Below are 22,152 nucleotides of genomic sequence, written 5' to 3'. Positions count from 1 at the left end.
ATAGAATGGAAAAATTCACGTTGGCTATAAGGATCTGATGGAAAACTATCAGATTGTGGTAAATAACCTGGCAATGGAAAGAGGAGAAAAAGACACAAACTTGGTCCTAAATCTATTCCAATCCCTTCTTGATGAATTCACCAGAGGATACACAAAAAATGATTTTGAACCACCAAAGGTAATGTGAACAGCCTAAGCTAACATTCTTATCTCATTTATTCATAAATCTAAGTACTTAAAAAGTCTTAACACATCTTTGCTAATTCCAACCTCTACTCAAATACAAATGGTTTTAAGGGCCTCACATGGGAACTCTCAGATGTTTTTGGCAAATTTAAAATGTCAGAACTATTCAAAGACCAAATTGGTGAGGCTGGCTTTTGTCACTGGCCAGTCTTCCCTCACAGACTGAAATTATAAGTCGACCAGCGGCTGTTACATACAAGATTTCCTTAGTGGATTTGGGTTCCAAAAGGAGCAAGGAGTCTGAGAAAATGGCTGATAAATAAAGAGCCACAGACAAATTAATTTAAATAGGGAGTGGAGCTGGTCCCTGATAACATTTTCCTTAGAAAAATAAGTAAAGGAAAATGTGAGAAGTAATAGAACACATGGAAATAAGAATTCCAAGAGAGAAAGCACGTGGCCAAGAGTGGCACTAGGAAAGATAAAGAGAGAGACAGCAGGGAGAACTTCAAGGTTGCAGGAAACAAGAAGGAGAACTACAGCGCCTCACCCCAGACTTTATTATGGATTGTGAGGATCAATGAATAGTAACAAAGCATAGCTGATTTACATTGGTTGCATAGACAATTACAAGATCAGAGTAGGTGGGGATTCACCTAACATGCGCTTTTCAGAGGAATGAGGTTTGACAAGGTGAGGGCTAAGCCTTTGTGGCTTAGGCCCAGTAATTCTCTTGCCCTTAGAACTGCCTATACATTGATCATTAACTGATCTGATCAAGTATTTAATACATCAACCATACTTCCCATCCCTGGTATGTTACAGAAATGGATGAACTTTCAGTGGGCCTGTCAGAGCACAGAGACAGAGAAATTAAGTTGAATAAAATGTATTAAGTACTTTTATTCAAGGCATTGTGCTTGGCCCAGGGCTTTCAGTGATGAAGAACATAGTTCCTATCCTGAAAAGGCTTATAGTCTACTAAGGGGGATATGTCTAAGTATAATATAGTAGTATTAAGCATGATTTAGGAAGAGGGAGAGAATAGTTTTGCAAAGTGTGCAGTATTTGTATTTCTGCTATGTAAGTGACTATTACCAACACTCAAAGTGCATGCTGGTCTCCAAAAAAGAAGCTTAAAGAATGATTCTCTACTCTCCACATTAACCAAGTTCCTTTTTTAAAGGATTCCGTTTAAAAAAAAAAAAGAAAAAATTAATAGCTTCAATGTAAAAACAAAAGAGACCAGAATAAACAAATGGGGCTCTTGACCTATGTCAATAGGTTATGTGGTTAGTGGAATGTCAGACAATGGAGAAAAGGAAAGTCAAGCCATGGAACTAAGTAATAGTTCTTATGATAGGTCCTCCCATAGAGGAGGGGACTGTACCCTCCAAGAAGAAATAACTACTTGTCCTCCCAGGAACAATGATGTAAACCCAGAAGTGTGGCAAGCCAGAGAAGTCATCCAGTTAAGCAGCAAAGACCAATGGTGACTCTTTGCCAAGGAATACTGAAGCATCTATTTGTGATCTCACAATAAAAGTGGAGAATTATCCTGCTTTGTTTACTAGAATGAGCATCTTCAGTACACTAGAGAAACTCCAGAGACTTGTCAAACTGTTGTCACTTACATGTGGGCATAGATCTTACAGCCAAAAGGAATCCAAAAAGTGTTTCTGAAGGTGACAATCTTTGACAAGAGACTGAAATTCTTAAGGGCACATATGGTATGTTCATCAACATTGCCAGTCAGCAAAAAGAGCTTCAGGAGAGAGATCAATTTAGGAATTGAACAACTGGTAAAGAAACTGGTGTCTAAGAATAAGATTTAGATTTCTAGACCATACCTTTAAAAAAGAATTGACAGGCAAGGAATATACCTGAAGAGGGCTCATAAGAATGTGCTTGCCCAGAGTCTTGTAAATCTAATCTAAAGGATTAATGAAGGAAGAAGGATAAAACTGGCTGCATATATGGCTCAAGCTAAAGACCATAGAGACTTAGCTAGAAGGTAGGAATAATAGCTATAGAAGCAACCTGAAATGCAGAGAAGACAGAATCCAAGAAAGGAGCAAGTGAAAAAATCCATGGCCTCACATATCTATACTCAAATGTCCCAAGTGTGGATAACAAGCAAGGTAAATTTTAAAACTTTATACAAGGAAGCAAATTTGACTTAATAGCCAACACCAACTCCCTTTGATGAGTGCTCATCTGGCCCAAATCACCTACATCCCAAAATATTAAAGGAATTGACTGGTGTGATTGCTAAGCCATTCATTGAGTTTTAAAAGATCTTGGAAAATAGAAAAGGTTCCACAGGATTGGAGAAGGGGCAGAAATTTTTCCAATTTTCAATAAAGGAAGATGCTAGGATCAGCTATGGCTTCAGGCCACTCCAGTGGGAACCTATCCCAAATATTGTAATTCTAGGAAGAGATAGTACACCTCTAGGAAAGAAAATAGTCATAACTGTCAGCTAGTTATGCCAGACTAATCTTTTTTTTTTAAACAGATTTATTAGTCTGGTAGATCAGAAGAATGAGAAAGATAGGGTTTACCTAGATTTCATCAAAGTATTTGAAATCTTTCATGCTGTTCTATGGAAAAGAAGGAGAGATGCCGTCTAGACGACAGCATGGTTAGGTAGAGGCAGAGCTACTTAAATGGCTAGGTCCAAGATTGACTCTGCTTGAAAGAAGCTCCTCAAGCATCTGTGCTTGTCCTAGTGCCAGATTTTAGCATTGTCATTAGCATTAGCATTAGCATTAGCATTAGCAACAAAGTTGAGATTCTGAAAGATCTTGAGGGACTAGAACATTGATCTATATGCAAGAAGAAAAATAATCTTGATACTGTGTTTACACTTGAGTTTAAAAAATAACTTCACATATATAAAATGAAAAGAGAAGTATCTATATAGCAGATGGTCTGAAAAAAATCTGTAGGTTTTAAGGAAACCACACTTAATCCATAGTGTAATATGACTGCCTTAAAAAAACTAATGAAGTCTTGGGTTTTGTTAAAAGAGGCATATTGCCCCGGACCATAGAATCTAGTCCTGATCACAGCACATCTAAAATAATGTGTCCAACTCCAGGTATCACATCTTAAGCATAAGCAGGACATTCATAAACTAAAGAAGGTCCAGAGGAGGGCAGCCATGATGGTGAAAGGACCCCTAAGATTATGCCATTTAAGGAGCAATTGAAAGAACTGGGAATGTTTAGCCCAGAGAAGAGACAAGTTTGGGGGGGAACATGATAGCTGTTTCCAAATATTTGAAGAACTATCATCAGAAGGGAGGTTGGACTGTAAGAGGGCAGAACCAGGAGCGCTGAGCAGAAATCACAAAAGAGGCAGGTTTAAGCTTATGTAGCAATAGATTACCTTTTTACTGAAGGCCTTCAAGCAAATATAAGATGACCTCTTGTCAGATACATTGCTATAGGGATTCTTGTTCCAGTATGAGTTGGATCAGTGGTCTCCAAGATTTCTTCCAACTTTTTAGATTTTGCAGATATTTTTAGATACTCAAAATAGTATAAATAGTAAAATGATTAAAAACTCAAAAATAGTTGTGTGTCCTTTATCTTCCCTCACAGCAAAGCAAATCTCAGAAGAAAAAGCGAAAACAAGATCGTGCAGTGAGTATATTTAATTTTCAAATTAAGCAATTGCATGTGTGTTTATAAATTACCCAGTCTCTCCAAAGTTGTGCAAAGGCAATTTCAACAGCTCACAGCTACAAATAATAATTGTGTTTTAAAGTTGGGTTTGGTTATTCTGTGAGAAGCTCAGTGAAAATAGTTTATTGAGTTCTGGAAATTCTCCTTTTTATTTCTCTTAGGAAAATTTAGATAGAAGGAAGTCATGGTGTTGGAAAGCCATTTTCTTCAGTTAATTTTTTTTCCCTAACATTGGGGGTAAAAAGGGTGGGCAGGGTTGCCTTTTGGCCTGACTTGCTGCTGTTTCAGATCCAGGAGCACAATGGGCATGTATTTGCAAGCTACCAAGTAAGCATCCCCCAGTCCTGCGAGCACTGTCTGTCCTTCATCTGGCCCATGGATAAAGCGCTTCTTTGCAATGGTGAGTTACTGGCAGCTCAGCCATCAGGTAGCAAGGTTGAAACTGCTTTGTATTGGTGAGTCCCATTGTTGAACAGACTTCTATAGGAGCTCCACAAACAATGTTTCTAATTATATTGATTTATTACCACTCAGACTACTAGTGAAATCATACTGAATGAATGCCTTGTGCCTCCTATTAGAGACCTGTGCCAGATTCAAAGATAAACAAAGCACCCTGCTCTCAAGGAGCTCACAAGTCTAGTAAGGAATATAAGACATAACCAAATAAATGGAATACAGATTAGAATGTGAGTATATAAAGTACTGTGAGATGAGGGTCTTTTAGTATTAGCTGGGGAACTACGAGGACGTCACATAGGAAGCAGGCCTTGAAAATGGGTAGGATGACAAGAGGTAGAGAAGGGGAGAGCTTTATCAGCAAATTTATGGAGTTGGGAAAATGCAGGATGTGTGTGAGAGAGGGTGAGTAATCCATTTTGGCTAGAACCCAGAACATATGAGATTAGCCTGGAAAGAGAGCTTGTCTTTGTGAAGTATTTAATGCTTTCCAAAGCACTTTTTCTATGCAGGACTTTGAGGAACAGAGATTGAGTGATTTGCCTAGATCATATGCCAATTAGTGATGGTTGAGAGCTCAAGATATCTGATACCAGAGTTTTTCTGTTCTATTATCCTGCTTCCTATTTGAATATTCAAAAAGATACATGATATCAGCAGTGTGAGCATTCTCTTCATTAACCCTGACTTAGTAAATAGATCTCACCAAAGAACTATTAATAAAGATAAATCAAAACTACTTGAAGGTTTTATATTATAATATAGCAAACTGGCAAATGTAACAAATAATGGAATATATTGGAGGGGTTGTGGGTAGACAAGTACACTAATAATAAATACATGGGAGATAGCTAGGTAGTGCAGTGGATAGAGTTCCATGCCTGGAGATGGAAAGACCTGGGCTCAAATATGACCTCAGACTTCCTAACTGTGTGAACCTGGGCAAGTCACTTAATCCCAATCGCTTAACCCTTGCTGCTCTTCTGTCTTAGAATTGATACTAAGACAGAAGGTAAGGATTTTTTAAAAATATAATAATAATAATAATAATAATGAACATTGTTGTTGAAGCTGTAAATTGGTACAACCATCTAGAGAGCCATTTGGAATTATAACAAGGAAGTGACTAAAATCTAAAGATTTCACAAAGCTGTTTTATGTATCTCAGGAAGGCAAAGGCAGACAGAGCCTTGTTACCTACAAAGGTTCCATATGTACCAAACTATTCGTAGCTGTTTTTTATGGCAACAAAAAGCCAATTGATTAGGGAATAACAACAAATTATGATATATAGCTATAATAGAATATTGGCACTGTATAATGTAACTGTGAAAATGTGGTTTCTAAGACTGTGAATTGCCAAAACTGTAAAGGTTTCAGCCAAACTGTAAAGATAAATTTTAGTGTCTTGATTTAAATCTAAAATTAAGTGGTCGCCATGGGAAAACTCCCAAATATGAAAATGCCCAAGTCAACTGGGTTTTATGGAGATTTTAATTAATATAAATGAAGGAATTAAGCAAAGGGGAGAGAGAGAGAGAGAGAGAAAGGGACTAGGCCAAATGGCCTAGGCATGGGCCTAAGGGAGAGCAAGTCAGTCTTTATCACTCACAAGACCATCTCCAATCTGGGTTCTTCCACTCCGAACTGAAATTAGCCTCCAAACTGAATTCCAGTTGTAACTGAATTCAATTCCCCTGAATTTGTTCCCTCACTTCCTTTTAAAGAGATTTTTCTCTTATGTCACCTCCCCTAAATTTTCATATCTACCAATCACAGTAGGCACTTTTTCCCAGGACTGCCCATTATTAGTTCTCATCTTCTTTGGTTCTCACCTTCTCTGGTTAGGGAAAAAACTGGAGTATTTCACACCTCTTGTTAAGCTTGCCTTTTGTAAGTCTCTTGACCTTTTTGTGACTAATTTAGCCTTTATAGGTACTTAGCACCCTTTTGTATTAGATCTAAAAATAGACCACCTAGCTTAAGGTTTTGGCTTCACTATAAGTATATGTTGGGGATTTTCATTGTTCCATCAGGAGTTTATAACTTTATCTTCCCCTAAGGCACTGTCTGAGTAGGCTGGAGTAATTTTAAAAGTTCTCGATACATTCCTGACCAAGTACCTCCATTGTTAAAAATGGGGAATAGCTTAATCAAATCTTCTGAAGTACAGTCTGAGTAGTTTTAAGATTCACAATAATTAGAAAAATCTGGACTCCCATCTCCCAGAATTCTTTTCTTGATACAAATTTCCTTTTCCCTTTATGTTTATGTGTGTTCTTACGTTATGGTAAGTTTTTGTAACTCCTCCCTCGCTCTCTTTTTTCTCACATGCAAGGCTGGGTGAGCTCTTTCTGTTTCTCTACCCTTTTATTTTCCTTTTTGCTTCAAGTTAATATTAATAAATCTTATTAAATATAATACTTGGAGTATTTAGATATTAATTTAAAAATCAATACACTATAAGAAATAGTGAATGCAAAGAGAAAATACATTCATGATACAGTGAAGTAGACTACACTAAAAAACAATTCAGACAATGAGTACAACTGTGTAAATGGAAAAGAAAGAACTAAAAACTGACTGTTGTAATTACAATGACCAAGCTTGGCCCCGAAGAGATAAGAGAATACACCTTTCTCACTTCTTTGCAGAGATGGGAGGAGTCTTATGGGTAAGGAAAATTATGTGTATTATTAGACTTGATTCATTCATTAGTCATTTTTGCTAAAATACCTTTTTTTCTCCTTTTTTGTTTTTCTTACAAGGACTACCTTGGGTTATGGGGGGAATTAGCTCTAACTGGAAATGAAGATTTAAAAAATTAAAAACTACTTGTTGAAAACAAAGCTGCTAACTTATTTGGGTGGCACAGTGCCAGTATATCATCCTGAATCACAGAAAATCCCTGAGCTTAGAGCATACTTCCCCTTGGAATTGAAGGACTTTTATATATGACAATTGGCTTTTGGCTAGGAAAACAATTTTTTTTGTTGTTGTACTAGAATAACATTAATCATCCTAAAACCAATAGTGTTCTTTATCTTTCCTGTGGGAGTGGGGGGAGACCTACCATTTTACTTTTTTATGAGTATCATCAGAGCCATCAACTATTTATTAGCTCTTAAAGATACAATAGAAATCATCCAGATTATACCATTGTTTTCCAGTAGACATAGATGTGAAGTTATGTGACCATATGTAATGAGTCATTAACAACACTGAAACTACTTGCTAAATTCTAATGTTTTGGAATGCATCTGATTATATAAATCAGCTTAGGGAAACTTGTAGTAATTTAAAGGATCATCAGAAGGACTACTTTGTCCTAAAAGGAAAGCTTGACCCAAGTCTAAAGGATTGTAACCACTCTTCACTCTTGCTCCCTGTTTTTTTCTAGTTTGCAAGATGACCTGCCACAAGAAATGTGTGCACAAAATTCAGAGTTGTTGTTCCTCTTTTGGAAGGAAGGTAAGTGTTATTAGTTACCAGTGAGGGGTGAGGAAAGAGCTGTGTCCCTCAACAGCTCTGTAGTCTCTATGAACTCTAGGCTGTGTCCAAGAGACCATTCTCATTACTGTAGCCTATGTTCTTCTGACTCTTGCCTGTGTAAAAATTAAAATTTGATCTCTAATAATAAAAATATTATATTTTATGAGTTTAGTAAATATCATTAGAAATCAAGGAATAAAGAGGATATGAAATAAAAACAATGTGCCCATGGCTGATTAGCCATTTTCAAAATTTCCCCACCTTACCATCATCACGCTGATGCTACATCATGCCAAAAAGAGAGGAAGAGCCTCAACGTCCACTCCCTTTATCCTCTGTCTACAGGAAGTACTTAATGACAGGAAGTCAGTAAGCTCTTGGGATATGTAGTTCTTTTTTTAGGGTAACAGACTTTCAATTATACATTGTTAGACCACATTTTTTGTGGTTTTCATTTCATCTGAGCTTTACGACAACCCCATGAGATATATAATAATGATAATAGCATTTATGTAGTGCTTTAAGATTTACAATGCCCCAAAATATTATCTCATTTGTTCCTCACAATAGCCATAGGAAGCAGATACTGTTACTATCCCCATTTTACAGATGAAACTAATAAGTGATTAATGACGTGCACAGGGTTACACAGTTAGTAATTGTCTGGAGCTGTATTTGAACCCAGATCTACCTAATTCCAAGTCAGAGCTCTATCCACTGTGCCACCTGGTTGTATATTGTGAGAATTATCCCCATTTATGTAGATGAGGAAACTGAGACTCTGAGGTAAATCTGTTTACTTCCATTAGCGTGTAAGTGGAATTTGAGCTCAAGTTTTTTTCCTACCACCAAGTGTTACCATCATTTTCACTAAACACTGAGTGCTTTCTGTGTATAGGCCCTGGCTTTAAACACCAGAAATACAAAGTATAAGGCAAAGTTTCTAGCTCCATCAGAATTGTTGAAGTAGGGAATCTACACAAAAAAGATGCCAATCCTTGACAGAATGTCCTTAGGTGCCAGATAAACAACACCACCCCCTCCCAAATTACCCAGGATCAAAAGCAGGTACTGATTAGTACAACAGTGGTTATGGGCCATGCTAGACTTGGTCAACAAACATTAATTAAATAAGCGCCTACTAAGATTCAGAGACAGGGCTGGGTGGTGAGGATCTAATGACAAAATTGAAAAAATCCTTGCCCTTTGCAGGCTTACTTCCTAACAGGGGAGGCAATATGTATATAAATACATAATGAATACTAAGGTCAACAAGAGAGAAAATATGGTTTAAAAAAAAGGCACCAAAGGCAGAGGTTTGGTATATACCTTCAGTTAGGGACATGATATAGCTGATAAAAAAAAAAAAGCCAAGGAAGAACAGAGATAAGATGAGTAAGAATGACAAGAGAGAGAAAGAACCCTATCATGAAAGCCGAGAGAAGAGGGAGTATTAGGAGAAAAGAATGGAAAGTGTCCTGCTTCTGAGAGGTTAGGAAGAATGAGGACTGAAAAAAGACCGTCAGATTTGCCAGTACACAAATCTTGTGAGACTTGGGGGGTAAGGGGAAGAGATCACTTGGGAATTTGTCTGTGAAAGAGAAAAGAGCTATAGATTGATAGCTTGAAGAGAAATGAACTGAAGATGAGAGAACAATCAAGAGATTTTTGAGAACATCCTACCTTGGGAGCATGGGAGGCCATGGGTGTCTAGATGAGAAGAGTCAGGGGCTAAAGTGAAGGAGAAAAGAATAAGGAGTGGTGTGAGAGTGCTTTGAGACATAGAGGGGAGAAGAGGGAATAGTCCCTGTTTTCTTAGAGAGAGTGAGGTGAAGAACTAAGCTGGAACTTGAGCCTTATTTTTTAGGTAGGGGAAAGTCATGGAAGGTCAAGAATAGTGGGGACAGAAAAATCTATTGGATTGATTATTTTAAAGTCATCATTGACTTTAAGCAAGTTGCTTAATCTCTTGAGGTCTCTTTTCTCATCAGACAGCCCCTTACACTGAGATAGGGGCTAAAAAGACAACTGAATGATGAGGAGATGAAAAGAGTAAGTGGAAGCTGTTCCTTTGAAAAGTTTGTTGTAAATGAAAAGGGAAATAATATGGAAACTGTAGATTGGGAAATTCAAGGGAGGGTTTTGTTTTTTTTAAGATTAGGAAAAACCTTAGCACTTTTATAGACCTAAGTCCTAGGAGAAGGCTCCAGTGGAAAGGGAAAGATTAAAGAGTATACCTAATATGCAAATGTCCCAAAGGAGTTGGGAGTCAATAAGACAAAAGCAACAAGAGTGTAGTCAGAGAAGTTAGGAGTTAGGGATACCTTTCCTCTGACATAAGTAGGAAAAAAGAGTAAGATGGGTGACGATGGAGAAAAGAGAGAAAAAACATGCTGTGAACTAAAGCAGATGGTAGAAGTCATCCTGGATTGCCTAATCATCAAGCGGTTATTAAGAATATGTTCCGTACCAGGCCCTGTGGTAGTCACAGAAATGGAATTGAAACAGATCCTACCCATAACAAATTTATATTTTATCAGGGGAGACAGCACGCATATATAATTAAATATGAAATAAATACAAAGGAGTTGTGGGGGGGATCAAAGCAGGTGGGAGGTATTTGTGAAGCTTCATGTAGATATTGCTTAAGCTAAGCCTCCAAAGAGATCTTTAAAGAAGCCACCTTCCAGACATCGACATACAGAACATCCCATGTGAAGAACAGAGAGAAGGCCAGTTTGATTGGGCTGTAGAGTACAGGAAGGGATGTCATGAATAAGTCTGGAAATGTATACTGGGGTGAGCAGAGAAAAGGCTTATTTTAAATCCAAACAAGAGTGTTTATTTGGTCCTTGGGGTAATAGAAGTTATTAGTGTTTACTGAGTCATGGAAATATAGTATGGTCAGGGATGTGCTTTTGGAAAATCCTTTGGCAACAATGAAAAAAAGGGTTGGAGGGAATAAAGGCTTAAGGCAGGGATTAAAAAAGAGATTATTTCAATAGTTCAGGTGAGGTGGGACAAAGGCCTGAACCAAGATGGTGGCCGAACCAGAGAGGAGGCAAGAGATTCTTAGAAATTTAGATAACAGTATTTGGCAATTGAGTAGGTATGTAGGGTGAACAAAAGTGAGGAATTAAAGATTTGTTTTACATTTTTTAATGTTAATAACAAATTTCCACTTAAGTTTTCCAAAGTTATATAATCCCCCCCCCCAGCTGATAAGCAATTCATTCTGGGTTATTACTTATATTATCTATCATACAAAACTTATTTCCGTATGATTTATTTTTGTAAGCAAATAATCTTATAAAACCAAAACCCCCAAACATATACCCAAATAAACAAGTGAAAAGTCATCTCTCATCTACATTCCTACTCTCCTTTCTCTGGAGGTAGATAACATTCTTTTTCATAAATCTGAGGGATTAAAGATAAATGCCAGTTATAGTCCTGGGCCATTGAAAGGATGGATGCTACTCTCAACAAGAATAGGAAAGTTTGGACTAGAGATGAGAACATCCTGTTCAAAATGCCTAGTAGGCAGGACTGGCGCTCAGGAGAGAGACTTAGGCTTTCCATGTAGAGGTACCACAGTTAAAAGAAATCTTTATTCAGCTTTGACTCCGATTAGTGAGGCAAACTCAGATAGTTCTGCACGCCAAGGCAGTAAGCACTGGGTAGGCCCAGGATGGTAGGAAGCTGCTTTTTATAGACAGCAAGACAGCAAGACAATCCAGGATCTTTCATATTTCGTTGAGGAGTTGGGGTTAGAGCCACCTTAGCTCCTCTCTGAGGGCTTTGATGAATACAAGTTTCTTATGAAAAGAGTTCAGGCATACTCATTCTGAGGAGTGTGTGCAGACTTCAGGAGTGACGCAGGCCTAGACATGGACCTAATAAGGATAGTCCTTAAGTGACTGCCCCCCCCCCCCCCCGGGTGTTGGCTAGGGAAGAAAATAAAGCCAGAAAAAGACACTGATTAATATCATCATCAAACATTTATATAGTGCTTTAAAATTTACAAAGCCTTTTGCAAGTATGATCACTATTTGAACCTCACAACATCCACATGAGGTAGGCACTATTATGATCCCCATTTTTTCAGATAAGAAAACTGAGGGTGAAAAAAACTAAGCAACTTGCCTGGGGTCACAAAGCTGGTAAAGTGTCTAAATCAGAATTCAAACTCAGGACTTCTACCACTCTTATCTAGCATGCCACCTACCAGTCAAGTAAGTGAAGTGAGAGAAGAGAAAGTATTATTCACCATGTGTACCAAGATTATGCCCAGTAAGAAGGGGATGGGGGGAGGGGGGAGAAAGAAAGAGATATGTGAGAGGTGAGAAGTCAGGTACTTCTAACTATAGAGGGGGGAGGTTCTTCAGTTCCAAGTGGTGACAAAACCCAAAGATTAGCTGGGATGGACTGCAGGGGAAGGTTTTTGGAGCTGATGGGGCTATTAAAGGATGAAAGCAAGGATATAGTGTAAAGTGGGGAACTTAAGGTGCCATATCTATAGGATTGGGTCTTGAAAGCCAGGAGGTGACAGTATAGAGTAGAATTATGGGATCCCAAAAGGACAGTGAGCTGTGGCAGTAACGGCCTTGTCTGGAAGTGACAGTAGGAAGCAAGGCATAAGAGGACTGAGGGAGAGTGACAGGAGGAGAAGGAAGTGAGCACCCTGGGGTGTCTGCCCATTGCAGGCTGGAGAAGCAGCTGGAAAGGAGGCGTCCCACTTTTTAACAATGGCAGTATGTGTGCCATTGGTTTCTAATGTACAATGTCAGTACTACACGGACATCTCTTTGAGACCTGATCTTCTGCTTCAATCACAGAGTGAGCCTGGAGCTGAAACACGGCACTTTGGGGTATGTGTGGGCAATCTGACCAATGACAAGATCTCAGTGCCTGTGGTCCTGGAGAAGTTACTGGAACATGTAGAGATGCATGGCTTATACACCGAAGGAATTTATCGAAAGTCAGGAGCAGCCAATCGAATGCGAGAACTCAAACAGTCCCTACAAACAGGTACCAGAGCTAAGAATTCTGATCCAGTCTGTCCAGCATATTTGACTCCTTGATTTCCTCTCTGCTTCTGAGAGAAATTAAGTCACTAATGAGTCATTCCTGGCCTCCATTCCTCCCCTGATCTAGAATAGACTCACTTTCCCTCAGAACAACCTTCTCAGTGACTTCATTTAGCTACTAAAGATGAAGTATCAGAGGAAGCTGTGCCTCATCTCACTCTACAGACTGATTCCTCATTCTCTCCCAAAGTTAAATATTTGACTTATATAGTCATTTTTTTTCCTCTTCAGATCCTAATTCTGTGAAACTGGAAAATTACCCTATTCATGCCATCACTGGGGTTTTGAAGCTGTGGTTGAGAGAACTGCCAGAACCTCTTATGACATTTGCTCAGTACAGTGACTTTCTCCGAGCTGTGGGTAAGTGTCCCAAGGAATGCCCTTCCTGCTGAGCCAGCATCAGACACTTTAAGACTGGCTAAGAGGAAGGCTTTCATCTGATGACTATGAGAGGTGCTTGATGTATTCATGGTTCACTTTTTTCTCCTCCTGCTTGTGAAGAGTTACCAGAGAAGCAAGAACAGCTGGCTGCTATCTATGCTGTCCTCGAGCATCTTCCCCAGGCCAACCACAACACCCTGGAGCGGCTCATCTTTCATCTTGTCAAGTAAGTGAGCTCTGTCTTACCTTGCTTAATTTTATGTGTGAACTAACTCCGCCTCCTGTGGACATTGTTCACCTTTCCTTAGAGAGCTGGTTGTCCCCTTTAAGAATACCATGACCAGAGGGATCTGAATAGGCTGTTTTCAGATGAAGAAATCAAAACTATCAATAATCATAGGAAAAAATGTTCTAAATCCCTACTGATTAGAGAAATGTAAATTGAGACAACTCTGAGGTACCACCTCACACTTAGCAGATTGGCTAACATGACAGCAAAGGAAAGTAATATATGTTAGAGGGGATGTGGCAAAATCAGGACTCTAATACATTGCTGGTAGAGTTGTGAATTGATCCAACCATTCTGAAAGGCAATTTGGAAGTGTGGCCAAAGGAAAAGCCCAGAATGCATACCCTTTGATTCAGCAATACCACTACTAGATTTGTACCCCAAAGAAATTTTTATAAAATGGGGATGGACCTGTTTGTACAAAAATATTTATAGTTGCACTTTTTGTGGTGGCAAAAAATTGGAAAATGAGGGGAGTGTCCCTTATTTGGGAATTGGCTAAACAAATTGTGGTATATGGTGGTAATGGAATACTATTGTGCTTTAAGTAATGATGAAATGATTGATTTCTATAAGAGCTAAAAAGACCTCTGTGAACTGATGTGGAGTGAAATGAGCAGAAGCAGGAGAACATTGTACACAGTTACTGAGACATTGTGGGATGATCAAATGTAATTGACTTTGCTACTTAAAGCAATGCAGTGATCCAGGATGATTCTGAGAGACTTATTAGAAAGAATGCTATCCATAGCAAGAGAAAGAACTTTAGGAGTAGAAATCCAGAAGAAAACATGATTTAGCACTTGTTTATATGATATGATTTGGGGTTTTGGTTTTAAAAGATTACTCTATTACAAAAATGAACAATATGGAAATATTTTTTTTTTAGTGATAATGCATGTATAACCCAGTGGGAAAAAATGCTTGTCAGCTCCAGGAGCAGAGGAGGGAGATGACATAAATCATGTAACCATGGAAAAATATTTTTTAAATAAATAAATAAATGAAATTTTATTTTTTAAAAAAGAATGCCCTAACCAGGAAGTCTTCAGCAGTCATTATTGTAGCCCTTGCAGGAGGAAATTGGAGAAGGGATAAAGGCACATACTCTACTATTGGCTATGGCAGAGCCAAGGGCAGCCCACTCTGCTGGGCTGGGGTGAGTCATCCTGGGCAGAGAGAGCCCACAAAGCAGTGGTATGCCCGTTTTTGTGATGCACCAGGAAGAGGGCAGAAGACAGCAGAAGACGATCCAAAAACACTGAAGCAAATAGCCCATAGAGAGAGGATAGGGAAGAAACTGATGGGAAAAAAAAAGATGAAAAGACCTGGCTGGAGTAGAGGAGAAAGGCACATACCCAGCTGAAAGGCAGCTGTTCAGATGATGTTGGCTTAATATGATCCTTGTTTAACTGGCACACCCAGACTAGTACTTTTCCCATACTGAACATGGAATGCTAAAGCAGTTTCCAAGTGTTCTTCTGAGAAGTTGGAAGATGTGCTTAGAGTCACATACATGAGTTCCTTCTGAACTTAATTAAGCTATTCATGAGATAGTAGATTCACAGTCAGGCTACAAGCCATTTCTGTAAAGCTGGGCAGGAGCACCTGCCAGCAGCCTGGGCAGAGCCCTTGAAAGCCCTGGGGATTCCCTACCAGGGTATCCACTGCATCCTTCAAAAACCCTGCCAAGTGGAGTTGTAGTTGCTTTGGTAAAGGAAGCCCTCACAGTAGCCAACATGGAAATCACAGACTGAGAAAGGATTGAAGTCTAAGTATGTGCTTTTAAACAAAATGCAAAATGACACATTACTTCAATAATAATCAGTTTACAATTTTACTCTGCAGAGTAGCACTCATCGAAGAAGTGAACAGGATGTCACCCAGTGCCCTGGCAATCGTCTTTGCCCCATGCCTGTTGCGCTGTCCTGATCATTCTGATCCCCTCACCAGTATGAAGGATGTCCTAAAAACAACCACGTGAGTCTTATGAGTCTATTGTGAATCAGACTTGTCACATAAATGATGTGACTAATATATGTGCAGGATCCTATAATTATCCACACCTTTCCCAGAGACTCTGGGCAGCAGCTTGGGCTCACCACAGCCACCAAGCTTTGTGGTAGGATTCATTCTCTCTTTCCTGAAGGGGTACTTTTCCTCCATGGCAGTGGTAGAAGCATTTTACTTTTCACATCATTGAATATTAAGTTACTTTTATGACAAACCTGGAACATAAAATTCTGATGTGAATGAAAATGTTTGCATTATTGTCTCTTTTAAAGTGCCATCAACATTACTGGAGGGCAAAACATGAAAGGAGGAGAAATTGGGAATTTTGTATAAGAAAGAAGCCCCAAAGTAGGTCCTTGATACCCATGCTTTCATGGAAATGTTTTTACTCTTTCCCATGAGGCTCATCAGAGCTACAGATAAAAGGGAGTAATTCTACAAAAAAGTCTTCAGAACTTACTGCTCTAGAGAGCTGCCAAAGTTCAAAGCATACAGAAATTAAAGGAGAGTTTGGAAGAAGTTATTAGATATTAGGGTCACCCAGAATTGCCTCTTGAGGCCCTGCTGTTGTCTTCTATCTGAATATCATGAAGTGTCTCCATTAGACACAGACAACTGTCCCAGATGAGTATTCAAACTAGCCTAGGATAACTTTTTAATGTTTTCTGGTTTTGAACCCTGCAATAACGTATACACATTGGCAGCTCTCCTCTGATTACCTAGACAGATTGCTTCTTCTGCATTCTTCTCTTCATCATCAACACAGAGTTCTCATCTTTAAGTGAAGCATTCTCTCATAAGTCAGCTGTGTAAACTGTTTTCTAAGTCCCTAGCATTGCACTTAAAGGCAGCTGAGAAGTAGTTCTCATCCTATAAGATAGAATAAATTCATTTATCACTGCTGGTTGGGGGCATCATCTCTTTAAAGAGAACATAGTAAAATAAAATATCTTTACAAAAATATAAATAAATGAATGAATGAATGAATAAATAAATAAATGGATGGATGGATGGATGGATGGATGGATGGATGGATGGATGGATGGATGGATGGATGGATGAATAAAGGGAACATAGCCAATGCCTTCAGAAAGCTGCTCATTATCCAGCCAACAGCAGGGGCACAAACCCCATTCCAGTGCAAATCTCCAGCTTGTGTCCTCTTTCCCTTGTACCTAATCTCCCTCATCTTGTTCTGATATTTGACACATCTGTATCTGACTCTATTAACATCATCTTTCCTATACCTGTTCCCATTACATGCTGATTCCTTGGAGTGTCCTCACCTTCCCCAGTAGAAGGTAATAGGAATAGCACTAGACTAACAGTTATAAGACTTGGCTCCATATTCTATATTTACTAGCTGTGTGACCTTAGGGATGTCATTTAACAAGCCTAATCCTGTGTTTGTTGGTAAAAAATAGAAGTGATGTAACTCCCACCCCACACTGGGGCTGGTTAGGAGGATTAAAGGAGATCTAATGTATGTAAGGCACTTCACAAACCTTAGAGTACCCTATGAAATGTTTATTATCACTGACAATACACTTGCTTTCTTGTTTGAGAGTGGTTTGGAGTGACTACAGTAATTATCCCTCCTCAGGTCTGTGGATCTCTGTTTACTCTCTTGCATCCCTCTCCCTTACACCCTCCAAATGCCTACCACCCAAGCCCCAATCTTTAGGATCTAGATTTGACAAGTTGTCTTTACCACAGATGTGTAGAGATGTTGATCAAGGAACAAATGAGAAAGTACAAGATGAAAATGGAAGAAATTAACCAGTTGGAAGCAGCAGAGACAATTGCTTTTCGAAGATTGTCACTTCTCCGACAAAACACAGTAAGCATCCAGTGATTGACAGTGACCAATGAGAGTTTCTTGGGGGGAGGCCAACCAGGCTTGGTCCTGGAGCATTTGAGAGTCTTCATGCCCCTTGAACAGGAGGAAGGATTCCGTTGTGGTGACAGTGGGCAGCAGAGGTTCCTTGTCTTCTCTAACCAGCTCTGTCCTGTGGCCTTTCTCTTGCTTCAAGCCTTAGATTGCTGCTATTGGTTTGAGAAGACCCAGAAGCTACAAATGAGACCATGATTCAAGGAAATGGATAAGGAGGCCAAGGGAATTATTCATAACCAGGCTGGGTGAGGCACAAGAAAATGTAATGAACTTGAGGGTTGAGACTTAATGAAGTGCAGAAGAGTCATTCAATTGGAGCATGAAATGATAGCCTCCCAGGCCAGACTAACCTTTCCATTCAAGTCTCTCACTGACCAGATTTTCACTGGCAAATTGAAGTTCAGAGTAGAAGAAATTCCCCCTAATTCTTAGATCACTTTGCCAGAGTATGTGTCCATGCCAAAGCAAAAAGAAAGCAGGTTATATTTGTGCCCTTATACAGGAAAGACTGTCATTAAGCTAGTGTTTGTGTTTCAGTAGGCATTAGAGAAGTGTACCCAAGGTATGATAAGGGTGGGTATGAGAATTTGTTTACTTATATAAACCTACATATACAGATTATCTTCTCTTTTTCTCATCCAGCCTGTTGGGAGGCAGAACACCCTTGGCCTCCTCACATTTTTTTCCTCTTCAGCCTTCCCCTTGTCACATTCTCATTTGTAGCTTTTGAGTGTTCTCAGCCAATAGCAGTCTGAGCCAGAGAAGGAGCATTGTTCTGAATGTAGCTAGGTTTCTATACCTAAAAACTGGAAGTCCTTCCTGCCACAAAGTCTCTGCATCCACAGGGAAATCTTTGCCCCTACTTTGCTTTGATCATATTTAGTCCAAGATACATAGGCTTTTTGCTCACTCAGATTCTTAGCTATATCTCTCAGCAGTCTTACATGGTGGTACAGAGCCTGACTTGATTCATTCCGTTGCTTTAGCTACAAAAATACATCAAGCCACATACTTTTTGTCCCCTATTTGTACATAGCTAGGAAAAATTAAATTGGAAAGAGGAGGGTGGTGTATATGGGTAACTGAATGAAGCAGACACATTTCCTCTGACCCCCAATAGAGCAACTGTTATCTAAGCTTGTTTAAGTGACTGTGTATGTTTGATGTAGTCAACCTGGTCTTCGTCTCTCTCTAGCTATGGCCTCTAAAACTGGGGTTTTCTTCTCCCTATGAGGGGGCTATGGTATGTACAAAAAACTTGGTGGTCTCCTTATGCATGACTCTGACACAATGGCATGACTTGGGTTTTCATAGCTTCTTAGAAATTCTTTTAGCATGACCTCAACTACCTCATTAAATATATTCAAAATGCATGAAACTGTGTGGTAGACATTTGGTTTTGTTCTCTTGGAGTTGGTAAACTGCAATAATTGCTAGAAGTAATCGATGTATAGCTAAGGAGATATGCTATTAATGAGTTGAGCAAGCAAATCCTGATAGATTTCCCATTATCTGTCTTCTAAATGTTTCCTCCATGTGTTAACAGCTTGTCAGCTTCTTCAGCTTGTCTTCTGTCATAGCTAGTACTAACTTGTTGTTGAAGAGAGACTGCCTCTTAGACTTCCCTCTCTGTTCTAGAACAAAAGCCCCAAGTCTAAGCTCAGTGACAACAATTTCGATGGACTGGGTGTCCTACAGGAGGAACAAGCAGAAGGGGATGATGATCGGGAGAAGGAAATTCTGATTGAACGCATCCAGTCAATAAAGGAAGAAAAGTAAATTCTGTAGTTTGCTCTCTCCTCAACACCTCTCTCCTCCCTTGCCCAGTTTCTGAACCTAGATCTAAAAACAGGATCTTCCCAGGTCTGGTGCTCTATCCACTGTGCCACCTAGCTGCCCCTGTAAATTCCTCAGGATACTTCTTGCCTTTCCCTGCCATCTCTGAGCCCAAATCTAGGAGAGACCAAAAGAAAAATCACTACCCAGATTAGCCATCAGAGATGGGGCAGCAGCAGGACTGTGCCAGCCTACAGAAGAAGTGGGTTCTGGTCCTTGTTTTGATACAACCTTGAGCAAATCCCTTCCTTTCTCTGGACTTAAGCCTCCTCGTCCATAACATGGGGGAAGTTGGGTCTAGATAATCAGTAATGTCCCAAGTCATTCCAACAGGGCATGATTTTTGTGGTTAAGATTTTTTTTTTAACTTTTACAAAGTATCATTTATATTAAATCCTTTCTTCATCCAGGGAAGATATAACTTACCGGTTACCTGAATTAGATCAGCGAGGCTCAGATGAGGAAAATCTGGATTCCGAGACATCAGTAAGCACTGAGAGCCTTTTGGAAGATCGAGCGGGGCGGGTGGACACGGAAGGTCAGTATTAAGGTAGTGTGCACTTTTCTTACCTTCTCAAATGATTTTTCAGATTTTGGGGTTACCTCTGCAATGACACTCCAGGATCTCACTGCCTTCTCCAAAAGATGCAATAATTTGCCTTATTTCCCTTTTAAAAGGAGCGGTTACATTCGCATTTCCTTGCTACAGTGCGCCTACTTCCAGAACATCCAGCATTTCAGCTCCTTTGATGTCCTCAAACCCTTATCCAGTTTCTTCTCAGATGAGACAAAGACCATCTTCAATGACAGTTAGAATTAAAATTCCTCGGAGGACTCCAATAATGCCAACATCTAATATCAAGCTCCCATATGGCCTGTCAACTCACCTCCAGAGGCGGACTTCATCTTTGAAAGAGGCTGAGGTCCCAGTGAAACGCAGGGAGCAGCCAGCTCGGCGAACAGACCAAATTCAGTCTGTGTATATCACACCAGAGGATGACCCAGCCCACGCACAGGAACCTTTGAATGACTATGACCTGGCGATTGCAGCAAAACGGAGACACTCTGACCCTCCAGTTTACCCCTTTATTCCTCGGGTAAACAAATCTGATGGCTGAAGTTGGACTCAAAATGGACCAGTCTCAAAGCTGTACCTTCTCTGCAACTGATGATAGACCCTCTCAGACTGTTCTGGCCTCTGGTTTTATTGCAGAACATACACATTGTATATGTATGCTCATAAGTGAGATAGGACCAACTGGAACACCACCTTGGTATTCTGGAAAATACTCTTGTGGGAGTCGGGCAGTATTGCTCAAAAATCAATTTTCTGCTCTTTGAGAACTCATTAATTTAAAAATCTGCATCGGTATTAAATATGCCTTGAGCCTGCTAACTTGCAAGCTATACGTGGTGCTGTTTCAGCTCCTCTGCCTTTATTTGCTTACTGTGGGCTATGTAATAGGACCAAAAGGGAGAGAACAGGCCCCTTTGCCAATATTTCCCAATTCTACCCTTTTGTATGTTTTTATGGTAACTATTTCTTTGTATGCTGTTTACAGAATTTTAAAACTGTAACAACTGCCTTAATGGAAGACCAAATTATATATATTATATATACATATAAAAAACCTTTTATATTAACACTGTGCAGCTTTCCTTTAATATGTGTAAAGTCAATGAAGAATCAGGGCCATTAATTTGACCACAGCATACATATAAAACTTCTTTTCAGATTGGTAAAGAATATATCATTCTGAGCACCCAAAAGCAATTTTCACTTGAAAATATAGAAAAGATCATTTACAGTTGGGTCTTCCCTGATCTCATAAAAGTAGACCTTGGATAAAGTGTCTGGAGAAACATGTGACTTCTCCCCCCAGACATTGGGACCAAGGACATGACATGGCTGTACTTGTGATGTTCTCTTCCTGGCTGTGAAATCTGTACCTTGGGAGTGAGGGGGTGAACTTCTGTGAGCTGGGGACCCATGAAGAAGAGGGATTTTTTACTTAAATGACCTGTTAATCTGTTGCCTTTGTTGCCTTGTTTTGTCTTTGTGTTTCCTTCATGATTGACTGTAAAAAAGAAAACCTGAGTTACGACTGCAACAAGGAGGAACTACAAGGTGGAAATAGAGCCCTGGGGATTTTGCTTTCAATAGACAATAGCAAGAAGAGGAAAGACAAAGGGTCTCAAGTCATCCCAACGAAAGCAGAAAACATCTCCTCTCCATCATCTTTCTCCTCTTTCCCGTAGTAGAAGAAAAACTTCAGCTCCATGCTGTCCACTCAGAAATGAACAAAGAATGGCTGAAGTCCAGGGCAGGGCCTCAGCTCTATTTCCTTGTATCCTTAATAATAAAGTTGAAACATTCCTAAACATTCATTAGAGCAGAGGTGTCTGGTGCCCAGCCTATGCTCTGGTCTTTTCCCAGGCTACCTGTTCTTCCCGGCACCTCTGCAGCCAATGTGTCCGGGCCTGGCAATACTGCCCTTCTATCAAAAAGTGCCTGCACAGTCGACTTATAATAAATGATGTCTTAGTTTTCACCTATCTCTGAATGCTATTCGTTTATTATTGTCCTGCTAAAATAAAGCTCCTTCTGATTGATCCTTCAAAAAGTTTAAAGTTGGAGGGGGAGGAACCAGGGAGTTTCTGGGGAGAAATTCGAGTGGAGAGGAGGGTACCTCTACCCTCTAGGTACTGATGGAAAGGCCAAGTAAGTGAGAAAAGGGCTACCCCTGTTCTCCTGGGCCCCAGCAGTAGGGGGAAGGGAAAGGTGGGTCATGGCCGGATGGAAGCAAAATCTTCCCCAGT

General features: G+C 39.7%; 1 protein-coding gene across 10 annotated transcripts in view; it reads left to right on the top strand.

Annotated features, from left to right (window-relative positions):
• The window catches only part of MYO9B (myosin IXB), a 158,042-nt gene extending 136,154 nt beyond the window's left edge, over nt 1–21,888 (top strand). For 6 of the 10 annotated variants that reach the window (XM_001369797.5, XM_007489754.3, XM_007489760.2 and 3 more), the window contains 13 exons: nt 5–178; nt 3,795–3,836; nt 4,167–4,278; nt 7,738–7,808; nt 12,668–12,860; nt 13,151–13,279; nt 13,421–13,526; nt 15,438–15,569; nt 17,319–17,442; nt 18,692–18,739; nt 19,135–19,271; nt 19,743–19,870; nt 20,011–21,888. In XM_001369797.5, coding sequence (XP_001369834.2) covers nt 5–178; nt 3,795–3,836; nt 4,167–4,278; nt 7,738–7,808; nt 12,668–12,860; nt 13,151–13,279; nt 13,421–13,526; nt 15,438–15,569; nt 17,319–17,442; nt 18,692–18,739; nt 19,135–19,271; nt 19,743–19,870; nt 20,011–20,450 — 1,836 coding nt within the window. In that variant the 3' untranslated portion in view covers nt 20,451–21,888. Of the gene's footprint in view, nt 1–4; nt 179–3,794; nt 3,837–4,166; nt 4,279–7,737; nt 7,809–12,667; nt 12,861–13,150; nt 13,280–13,420; nt 13,527–15,437; nt 15,570–17,318; nt 17,443–18,691; nt 18,740–19,134; nt 19,272–19,742; nt 19,871–19,922 lie in introns of all 10 variants that reach the window. The other 4 variants (XM_007489758.3, XM_007489755.3, XM_007489764.3 and 1 more) reach the window with 3 other exon arrangements.
• Nucleotides 21,889–22,152: the final 264 nt, after the last annotated feature.

Source organism: Monodelphis domestica, chromosome 3, assembly GCF_027887165.1.
Source record: "Monodelphis domestica isolate mMonDom1 chromosome 3, mMonDom1.pri, whole genome shotgun sequence".
NCBI lineage: Eukaryota > Metazoa > Chordata > Mammalia > Didelphimorphia > Didelphidae > Monodelphis > Monodelphis domestica.
The sequence above is the reverse complement of the archived record's forward strand: the minus strand, read 5'-3'. Positions and strand labels throughout refer to the sequence as shown.